The 11,228-nt window shown below is 59.1% G+C and overlaps 2 protein-coding genes across 2 annotated transcripts; both read left to right on the plus strand.

The window, feature by feature from the left end:
• Positions 1 to 895: 895 nt before the first annotated feature.
• On the plus strand, positions 896 to 8,224 carry DQ04_05671000 (hypothetical protein; the record flags this gene model as incomplete). Its single annotated transcript, XM_009314317.1, has 1 exon — positions 896 to 8,224. The coding sequence occupies one exon, from the start codon at positions 896 to 898 to the stop codon at positions 8,222 to 8,224; it is 7,329 nt and encodes a 2,442-aa protein (XP_009312592.1).
• A 475-nt stretch (positions 8,225 to 8,699) lies between these two features.
• DQ04_05671010 (hypothetical protein) lies at positions 8,700 to 11,093 on the plus strand (the record flags this gene model as incomplete). Its single annotated transcript, XM_009314318.1, has 1 exon — positions 8,700 to 11,093. The coding sequence occupies one exon, from the start codon at positions 8,700 to 8,702 to the stop codon at positions 11,091 to 11,093; it is 2,394 nt and encodes a 797-aa protein (XP_009312593.1).
• Positions 11,094 to 11,228: the final 135 nt, after the last annotated feature.

Here is an 11,228-nt window from a genome sequence, read left to right on the forward strand (position 1 = left end):
CATCTGAGGGCTGTGAGAGGTCTGACGTGGCGGGGGTAAAGGGGGACGGTGAAGCGGTCAGTGCCACGGTCGCGGAGCAGAAGGCACAGAAGATGCTAGAAGACCTGCAGGAGAGCGTCGAGAGGTTCCAGGTCGCCGTCGCCGACTTGATTGATGCCCAGGAGGAGTACTTTTTGATGGTTTAGTCAGCGTGCATGCGTTACTATGTGCAACTGTATGTGTTTGTGTGTGTGCGTGAGCGCGCTTGATAGCATGAGACAGTGAGAAGATGGGGAGCATTCAAACCTCTACCTGCTTGCAGCTGCCGCCGAGACGGCAGCGGCGTTGACGGCTATTGGAGCACGGCCTTCCTTTGGCCATTCTAGGTGCAGCATTTATTACGCTTGACGACTCTGGTCTTCACCGTGTTGATCGCGTGCGTGAGGGTCTGTGTGGGTTTCTGTCTGGCCTCCAGTGAGCGGGCTACTACTGCCCCTCCCTCATCATCATAGATCCTATCTGTGTGTTACAGTTTGACTGTGTGTACGCCATTGGGTGTGGGCGTACCGCTCTCGTTCGGCGCGTATATTTGATCCGTGTCTGGTTTTCCACTTTTTTTCCATGCCCCCTTAACATGTGACACCTGTTCTTTTTTGTTTCGCTTTGGTTCTCTCTCCTGTAATCTATCGCTGCTTGCGTCGTTCCTGTTGAAAGACTGGAGAGTTGCTGGAGGGTTTCGCTCGACGGGGGACGTTCCCAACACATCCGCGCTTGCAAAGCAGCAGCAGTAGCAGTAGCAGTAACAGCAACAAGAAGACCAGTGTCAATAGCAAAAGCCACACCAAGGGATACACGACCCACACATCAATAGAGAAGGCAGGGGGAATACAAGAGAAAAAAAAAGGGAAACCAGGACATGGACCCATGCGATCGCCTGACTGACACGCTACTGGACTCGGCATGGGCGACGCAGGCGGTGGAACTCTTCGCGGATGAGCTGCGTGACCTCGAGCAGCTGGAGGAGGCTGAGAGCGAGTTGTTCCAGGCGGAGCTGCGGCGCCTCCGCGAGGCCCTGCCAGAGGCATCAGCGGTGCGCCCACCGAGCTTAGACGTGGGTGTAAGGAGCCCGGAAAAGAGGGGCGCCGTGAAGGCGCGGAAGGGCGGTGCTGTGGGAAAGCGCGGCCTCGCGGAGAACCCGCCTGCGCACGGCTCTTTGAATGGTAGCAGCAAAGCCGCCTTCGCCGCGGCCGCTCGCAAGGCGTCGCGCGTCGTGAAGGAGAAGGAGGCCGCGCTGCTAAGGGCGCGGGGGGAGGAGCACTGGTGGCGGGCCGTACAGGGCTACAAGCAGCAGATGCAGCAGGCACGTGAAGAGGCTGAGGTGCAGCGCACCACTGCCCGTCGACAGCAGCGCTTCTTCTGCTCGCGTGGCATCGACGAGTACATGATGGACGACATCCTGCACGGGGCCCCGGGGAAATCACCGAAGCGGAAGGCTGGGGTGACAGACGCCGTCGGCGACGAGGCGTGGGGCAAGGACGCGTCGCTGGACGACGGTCAGTTTGCCGTCGACGCGTCAGTCACATTCGCAAGCGTCAGCAGCGCGTCGTCGCCGCTGCGCCTCGCTGCTAGCGGTTCCGGTAACACCAGCAGCAACAATAATAGCGCCACCTGCGAGTTTGTACTCGATGCGGTTGCATTCGCCACGGAGCTCAACGCAGTGCTGCAGAAGGAGTACGGCTTCCGCCCTATCCTTACACGCGCGGGGAGGGTGGCGGATAGCACCGTTGCTTCTTCTGCCGACCTGCGGGCGAAGCTTCTCACCCACGCACCCGGCGACTGGATGGGTGTTGGGGAGCTGTGGAGCTCCACTCTGCCGCCGGTAGTGCATGCCGCCGATGATGAAACAACTCAGCGCCGTCAAGAGCAACAACAGCAACAACAACAAAAACAGCGTCTTGCAGTAAAAGGCCGTGACGATGAGAGCACCGTGGTGTCGTTGCCACCTGTCCGGCGTCTATCCAAGGGGGAAGTGTCAGGCGCAGCAGCAGCAGCAACAGTCGCGGGAAGCAGCACTTCCCATACCACTTCTTCACGAGCTGCGGGCGGAAGTAGCATCGCAAAAATTGAGTGCTCTGCAGCTAACAACTGCGTGCGGCTGCGGACGACGTCTGGGATGGAGGTAAGCACTACAGTTCGATTGACTAGCCGTGATCCAAGGCGTCTCCGCTTTCGGGTTCGACCCTCCAGTCACACATGGATCACGTATTCGATTGTGAACTCATCCCTCGGCGCCCCAGAATTGCCATCATCGANGCCTTATACGGCGCTAAAGGAACCGCTTGCCTGTGGTGGGTTTATTGACGTGCGGGTCACATTTGAACCACAGAGTGCGTCGGAGCCCTCTATTAGGGAGGTGCTGCAAATCGGGCATTGCCGGGAGGTGAACTCTTGCCGCGGTGAGGGGGCGAAGTGGCATTTCTTTGATGTCACGGTGCTATGCGAGACGGCGTTGCCGCAGTTCCGACTCATCCCGGCGCTGGAGGATGAGGAAGAAGAGGCGGAGGAGGAGGAGGATGCGACGGCGGCGGTGGTGTCATCCGCAGCTGTTTTCGCTCCTTCTCTGGCGGCCACCAAGACCACCACGACTGTAACGATTGCTGTTCCTAGGAAGACGCGTTCCCGCCGGCGCCACAAAGAGCCGGACCAGGCTGTCACGATATGTGAATTCCCGTACACCTTTGTCATGGATTCGTGCACGAAATATTTTTACCTTGAGAATACCGGCTCTGACGCGGTGATCAAGCTGAGCAGCAGCTCCCCGTACTTTAAAATTGAACCACCGCCCGAAACGAGCATCCTGCTGCCGGGCGGAGACCGCATGGATGTTGCGGTGTGCTTTGCCCCAATGAAGGAGGCGCGCTACGACACGGAGGAGTTCTGTGTGTTGGTGCAGGAGTCGGAGGAGGGGCCCGTCGTAGCCGAGCACAGATTCGGTCTGCGCGCCGAGGGGGTCCTGCCGCATGTTGAACTTGTACGCATCGGCCCACTTGAACTGAGCAAGCAGCAGAAGGATGACTCTGATGATGTGCCGCAATACCTCGTGCCCGGCACCGCACCTGGTGTGGAGACGGAGGTGCAGGTGGTGGTGCGCAACAGCTGTCCCATCCCCGTGCCGTACTACTGGCGCACCGACAGCGTCGGCGGGGGCGGGCGTTCATGCGTGCAGCTGCGCGTGGTTCCCGCCAGTGGCACGTTTCCACCGCGGAAGAACACGAGCTTCCGCGTGAGCATGCGGCCCACCGCCGCGCAGCCCATTGCCGCTGTGCTGNATCTCTTCCTTGATGGCCTCCCTACGCCGCCGGTCGACGGTGCCGAAGTGCTCACTGCTTCCTCGTCTCTCATCACGGCGGCGGCGGTGGCGCAGTACACGCGCACCAAAGCGATCCCTGCCGTGCCGGATCACAACGTGGTGGACCAGATGTCGGACCCGTACAGCGTCTTTCACCACTGCACGCGACCGCAGTCCTCCGGCTGCTGCGGTGTGTTCGCCGCAGGGTTTTACCTCTTCGCCGATCCTGTCATACCGTCCCTCGTGATCATTCCTGACCACCTTGAAGAGGGCGTGGAGTGCCTCGTTCACTACGATAATGTCCGGCGCATCACGCTGCAAAACAAGTCGCCACGCCCATTGCATTTCTGCTTCGACCCGAAGGCTGACGAGTGCGCACCGGAAATACAACTCTCCTCTGCCCGAGACCGTGAGGGAGTGGAAGTAAAGTTCCAGCCTCGAACGGGATGCGTGCCGCCGCACGCCAGCGTCACCGTGACGTTCCGTTTTACATTGCGTGCAGTTGGCCACCACGAAGTGTCGATTGATTGCTACATTCCAGAGCTGATGGAGCTGCTGTCGCCCAACTTGGCGAAACCAATGACGACGACAGGGGCAGGAGCAGGAGCCGCAGCAGCAGCAGCAGCGTTGGCGTCACCTATATTGACGGACTTGCGCTGTTCACATCAGCTGCACCTCAGTGTGACTGGTATTGGACCGTCTGTGCGCGTGAGCACCGATTTCTTGGACTTTGGCCTGATTGAACTGGGCGGCGAGATGGAGTCGTCTTTCACCGTGACAAACGACAACCCCATTCCTGTCGTGTTCGACCTGCAGGATCCGATGATGCGGGAGCCGCACCGCTTCGTGTTTCTCCCGCCGTCCTTCCGCCTCGGTGCGGGGGAGTCGGTGGAAGTGACAGTGTATCGCCAGGCGGTGGAGATAGGCGACGCGCAGACCTTTTTCGAATTAGTGGTACGTGGCGGTGGCACGCTCGCTATCGAAACGCGTGCGACTATTCAGGCGCCGTTGCTGCTGCTGGAGGAGGCCGTCGTGAACTTCGGCGTCGTGCCAGAGGGCTCGTGGGTGGAGCAGAGCTTCGTTGTGTCCAACACGTCTTCCTTCGACGTGCCGTACGCCGTCGAGCCTGCGGCGCTTCCGTCGTGCATTGAGGTGTGCGTGCCGCCACCAGGCGTGGTGCGGGCGGGGCGACACGGCATCCAAATCCCAGTGCGCTGCGCGTTCGGTCTCCACCATGCGGGCGACGGCGGGTATGAGGCGCTACTGTGCATCCGAAACGCACGAACGCCGCAGGAGTTATTCGTCGAGCTGCGCTGTGAGAGGGTGCAGCAGCTGGCGGTGGCGCTCAATCTCATACCCGTCCCAAAGGCTGCGGAGGGCGCCAATGCCATGGCATATGCTCCACCTCTCTTGCCCTTTGGTCTCCCACCGCCGCCAACGATGAAGGAAGCTGACTACATCGAGGCGCTGCTGTGGAACCTTGTGGAGATGAAGGTGCTAAACGGCAATGCTTCACTTGGCAGCAATGAGATTCTCCAAAATGTGGATAACGGGGACAACAAGAATAATAGCAAGAGCGCTGATCTGCTTCCTGCATCTTCTGCTCTTGTTGTTGCCGCTTCTGCGGAGACTGCTGTTGGTATGAGTGGTGGGACGGAAGAACTGCCGGTTGTTTTGCGGCCGTACTGCCCGCCTGTCGTGATAAAGGTGCACCTGCCCGATGGCGAGCCGGTGTGGTCAGAGCTGTTGGGCTTGCGTGTGAGCAATCAGACTGGCTGCCACAGCTCATACAGTGTGGAAGCCCTGCGCTACTCTCTAGGTGGCAAAAAAGAAGATAAGGACATCGACACGGAGAGAATTCTCGAAAGGAAAGCCGCGTCGATTACGACGGGTATGAATACACGGATGCAGGTGCAGCGATCCAGCTATATGAACAGAAAGATGAAGCCGCAACAACAACAACAACAACAACTGATTCCCCACCCTACCATGGCTCCGTCTTCTTCTTCGGAAACAGGAGGGACGGCGGTGACGAGCGTTGCAACTACACTGAACGTCAACCAACACGCCTTCTGGTGCAAGGGTATTGACGGGACGGAGCAGCGGGAGCGGGAAAGGCGGGCCGCGTTGGTGAGCGCGCAAAAGGTGCTGTTGGATGGGCGTGGGTGCGCCACTATCTTTGGCGGGTCATCAGCTGGCCCGCTGAATCCACACGACGCACCGGAAGTGCCGGTGTCGATCTTCGCAAACCTCCCAGGTCGGTATGAAGAGACGCTACGGGTGCGATGCGGGGATTTGCCGCCCACGCACATCCCACTAACACTGGAGCTGAGTGGGAAGCCGGTGCTGCTCGACGCCACCACCGGCGGCTTCACGGTGCAGGACGGCAAGGAGGTGCTCCTAATGCCGGCGGTGATTGCCGGCGTGGGGCGGTCGCGGCGCACCATGTTCCTCATCAGCCGCGTCCCGCGTGATCTAAATGTGTCGGTGAAGATATTCCTAACCACCGCCACCTTCTCCGTTGTTGCCGTTGATGATGACGTTGCGGCCGGCGCCGTGACTCTGCGGCTGGAGCCCGTCTCAGAGGAAGAGCAGCAGCGCGAGTCGGCGGGCAAAGGGCGCGTGGCGGCTGCGCCCGAGACATTCTTCCTCCCAACAATGGCGTCGAAGGAGGTCACTATTGAATACGCACCAGACGCAACGTTCGTGAAGGCAGCAGACAAGGAGCGAGAGTGGCGTGGCGGCGTCATCATCACAGCAGAGGTGGCGGAAACCGCTTTCAACGATGGATTTCTCATTGATGAGTTCTACCGTATAAACGCCACACGCTATCCGGCGGAACGCTTCTTCAAGACAAAGCGTCTGCGGGAGCCAGAGCCGGCATGGATGAAGAGCATCGTTCGGCCCATTGCAATGCTAAAGGTGCAGCCGTCTTTCATCTCCGTCCCTGGTGTGGTGAAGAACAACGTCATTATTTCACCCAAACCGGGGGAGATTACGGCAATTAAGAAGAAAATCAGTATGAGAAGAGCTCAAGCTTCTGACAGCCCCCTTGGCAACGGCCATCACGGCAGGAACGTTGCTGGAAACGCCAGAAACAACAACAGTATCACTGGTGGTGGTGCCGGTGGTAAAAACAACAACAATGACGGCAACAGCAGCAGGAGCAGCAGTGACGACGAGAATGAGGAGGAGGACGACGGTTTGCAGGACGACATAAGCGACGCGGAAAGTTCGCTGCAGGTGTACGCCTCATCGGAGAAGAATGCCCACGATTCTCTGGAGATGATCCTCGCAAAGGAAGGGGAACGCGACGCATTACGCGCATTCATAGCGCAGCGGCGGCAGGAGGTGGCAGCCCACTGCCGCCGTTACTTCATCCCCATCGAACTGGAGGTGCGGGCTCGCTGCGGCGTGGCAAAACTGACAGTTGAGCCGTCCGGCGACGTTGTGCGTTTCCCGCCGTACGTGGAGGGCACGTGGTGTGGTCAATCACTGCGGCTTAGTAACATGAGCTGTGCGGCGATGGAGTTCATACTCGATGTTCCCTCTCCGTCCTTTCAAATTGTATCGACGCGGTTCATCTCGACCAGCAGTGAAGACACCGCGTTGGAGGCGGACGACGAGGAGAAGGCGCTGACGCGGCGGATGATGGAGAGCCTGAAGTGGAGTAGCCGTGCGGAGCAAAAGAAGGCGCGGATGGTGGTGGCGTCAAGCAAGCGCCGCTGCACGGCGGATTTGGCGAGCATGGAGGTAACCGTGCCGCGGTTCGCGTACCCCAACGAGAGTGATAGCCGTGACAAGGTCGGTGGTAGAAGTGGCGCTGTTGGTGGTGGTGGTGGTGGTGCTGGCTCCCCGCATAAAGACGCAAACCTTTTGAGGACCACAAAGCACCGCCTGCGCCCGCATGATGTTCTGGAGGTGGTGGTGGAGTACTGCAGGCCGTCAAGGGAGGAGGTGGATGCCATGATGCGGCGCTGTGAAACGGTGGACGGGTGTCTTAACATCTTATACATCCCTGACGATGCTATGCTTGCGGGACAGCCAACACAACAGCAGCCACCATCACCACTACGGTCTCAGCGGCAACAACAGACACAACAACAACCCAAACAACAACAACAGACAGGAGACACAGCTCCCGCTGTCTGTTCACCCCCTGTGCTGGAGCTGCTACAGGTTGTCCCCCTCGCAGTGATCTTTTCGTCGCCATCGGTGAGCTGCAGCCCATCGCAGCTATGGTTCCGCCCTGGACAGCTGCTCCACGACGGCCGACCACAGCCATCGTACACACAGAAGATGAAGCTGTTGAGCTCGTATCCTTCGGAGGTGAGTTTCGTAATTATTCCGTCACACCTATCATCCACACCCGTAACCACGGCCGCACCGCTGGCTTCCAACATCGCGACCACCAAAATGTTCCACAAGAAGCAGATCAGCTCTGATGAGACTAGCACCAGTCAGAAGCCCTCGCTGGTCCTTACTCGGGAACGACAGCTGAAGGAGGTGACACACTATTGGGATGAAGCTGGCGACGGCGAGGAGACTGCAGCGGAGGCCCGTACCGCCGATGTGCATGTGATGGGCGAGGTAAAGCATCTGCCGCAGGAGGAACCACGAACACACTCACCATCACTACTACTACAAAAACAGCAACACCAACAGCAGCAGCTCATTGTCTTGGAGGATGCGACCCGCTTCACGATTGTTCCTACCCAAGGAGTCATTCCTGCCGCCACGCGAGGCGGACAGCCTGGTGTCTTCGAGGTCGATGTGCGGTTTACGGAGCACGTGAACGTCCGCTTCGAGGCGGCGTATGATGTGATGATCAATGACCGTCTGGTAGATACATGTAGGTTCACTCTCCGTGGGGATAGTCGTGAGACGGAGATATGAGTTTGTGGTGAGAGAATAGATGTTTCTCTGGCCTCCTACACACAGACACCCTCGTATGCGCATGCACACATTTGATGTACAAAACAGTTCTTGTTGTGTTGGACTCGGCGCATATACACACTGCTCTAGCCGCCAGCCTGGCCGTTTGACATGTACTCGAGGCGAGCACCCCCCCCCTTTGCATCTGCGTGTGCGCGGCGTGTACTGGAGGTTTGACGTCACTAATACACAGACGAACAACCAAGTATGAGGCAAGGACTCACTCGCCGTCTCATTTATTCTTTTTCCTTTCTTTTCTTCGCTCCTCTCTGTCTGTTTGATCTTTATAGCCGTGTTTTTTTTTTCTTTTAACAGAGAGGTGATCGAGGAAGGGGAACTGCGGACGTAGCCAAAGACACAAAAGCAGAGGGGGATATATATATATATATATATATCTTCAAGTCGCCTCCGTTCGGTTTCTTCAGTTGCAGTAGGGATGGAGCAGAAATACATTGCCTCCGGTGCCACACTCATGGCGGCATCAGGAGTAAAGCCCGAGTACCGCCCGGAGGTTTCATCTGTTTTGGTCGTGTCGTTGGTGGCGGTGCGCGGGCTTGTGGAGTCGTTGTGCGATGTCCCATTGGCCCTAGAGCTCGTCGTCGGCGGCTGCTCCTTCATGACTGAGACACTCCTGCCGCTTGCGATGGAGCGGGGGGAGGCGGTGGTAGAGCGCAACCACATGTGCCCGCGTCGCCCACCTCGCCTCACCTCGCGCCGTGTGTTGGGGCTCGACCCGCTCCGCATCGTCGTTCCTGTTCTTGAAGACTCCGCATGCCTGCTGCAGGACGGTGTGCGGGTCGGACTGCGCACTGCCGACGGCGCGGTGCTGCTGGGCACCGGATGCTGCGGCTACACCGGGGACTGGTTCCCGCTGAGCCCGTGCGGCGGCGAGGTGCAGCTGACGTTCAAGGTCTACAACCAGAAGAACGGTGGCGTCACGCGCGCATCGGCGTCTGGTCAACTCTTCCTTGATGGCGTTGCGAAGATGACGGAATTGCCGCGCGCAGACACCACTGCTGCTGACGGCTTCCTTCCCATGCCCGTAGCAAAGAATGGTGGCGCGCGGTGCTCGCAATCTTGGCCCCTCACCAACGCTAAACGACTGGCGCACTCGGCAGGTACCACACCGAAGAGCCATCCTGTTAACTGCAAGAAAAGGTCTGCAGCAGACGACACCGTCTTGCTGGATATGCAAAGCATCACCAGCAGACACCACGTCGCCATGAGACCAGACGATGCTGGTCGTTCGGGCTCTATCGCTAGTGATCTCACTCCGGAAGTGCATCGACATATGCTTTCTGGAATGATTACCGCAGATGAGAATCACACCGCCACAGGCAGCAACAGCTGCTCTTTCAGTAAGGCTCGAAGACGCGAGTGCCAGCCACGAAGCCTCGTCTACTCGCACATTCGTGTGAGCGGGTTTCTTCCACTCTCCCCACACGGCCGCTGGCGGCTGGAGTTCACGTGGCCGCATCCGCAGGTGTCCCTCATGAAGAGGACAATATGGATCCCACCAAACGTGGATGCGAACGGCGCCGCGGCGGTGAGGGAGACGCTCTCCGTCGAACTTCCCTTGTTTGTGCGCGGGGAGGTGCAGACGTACGTGCACGCGGTCTGGTCGGGCAGCAGCGGCGATGACCCCAGGACGCACCTGCACATGCAGGTAGACTTCGATCCCATCATTGTGGACGTGCAGGACTGCGAGATAAATAGGGAGGAGCAGCGGCGCCACGGCCCCATGCTGGCGGATGCGCTGCCGCTGACTGTATCTGACCTCTCCGTGCAGCTCATGGTGAAGCTGGAGTTCTACGAGCCCCAGCGGGACGGCCATAGCGGACGCCCAACTAGCGCTTTCCCGCATCGTCGCAACAACCCGACGCCGGACGACGACGACGACGACGAGGACAAGGATGAGGATGAGGATGAACAGCCACTACTGCAGGGGAAGCAGGAGAAGCAGAAGAAGCAAGCGCAGTTGACAACAAAAGGCTCCCATGAGGTGCCAGCGGCGCAGCAGGGTACCACACTCTCGTTGCCGTCCTTGTCCTCGCCCTCCACGCCGCAGCGCATCGATGCGAGACGGGACACGCAGCCTGGTGGGAACAACGTGGGCGTCACAAGAAGTAACCGGTGCACAGAGATGCCAAGAAGTAGCTCTTGCTCGATGCCAAAGGAGGTGCGGGCCACGAGCAGTGAACCATGCCTGCGCCACAACACCACCACACAAACAGCCGGCTTGGTGCCGTGCAACCGGCAGCTGCAACTGCAGTCTCAGGCGCAGCCACAGAATGGGATACGCCGATGGAGTCCTCGACGTCTGGCAACAAACCGTGCGCGGCGGTCCTGTAACGTGCAGGACTTCGTCCCGTGCTACAGCGAACAACAGCGAAAGGCTGTGTTTAAAATGTACGATACAGAGGGCCGCGGGTACATCACACAGGAGCAGCTTCTCCACTTCTGCCACGCACACGTGGCCTTGTTTGATAGCGGGCTGAGCGACGCGAGCATTCTGCGCGGACTAGGCCCATATGTGCCGTACCTGGGCCGCCATCAGTCCACCGCCTTCTCCTCCACCTCTCTGGACCCGCGCAAACGCTGCTCAACGGCGCCGATTGATGGAAAAAACGCCCGGCGGACGTCGATATACGGAAGCGACTCACTGCAGTCGCAGTCGCTCTCGCTGACGTCGCCGACCACGCGGTCGGAGGCGGTGTCGGCGCGAACGGCCCCGGTAACCGGGGCGGGGACGAGTATGTTTGGATACGAGGCGGAGAGCATCACGTACCGCGTGTTTGAGGTGATCGCACTCCGCCTCGCCAGCATGTAGGCCTGCATATTTGGTGCGCGATGTACACCCACACACGGATAGCTGCGCACGTGGGCGTTGATACTCACGCCCACTCACAGCGCGCAGCACACGCCAAAACACAAAAGCCGTGGAGCAACCATGTCAACAGGGGTG

This window comes from Trypanosoma grayi, assembly GCF_000691245.1.
Source record: "Trypanosoma grayi strain ANR4 Tgr_567_V1, whole genome shotgun sequence".
In the NCBI taxonomy this organism is placed as follows: Eukaryota; Euglenozoa; class Kinetoplastea; order Trypanosomatida; family Trypanosomatidae; genus Trypanosoma; species Trypanosoma grayi.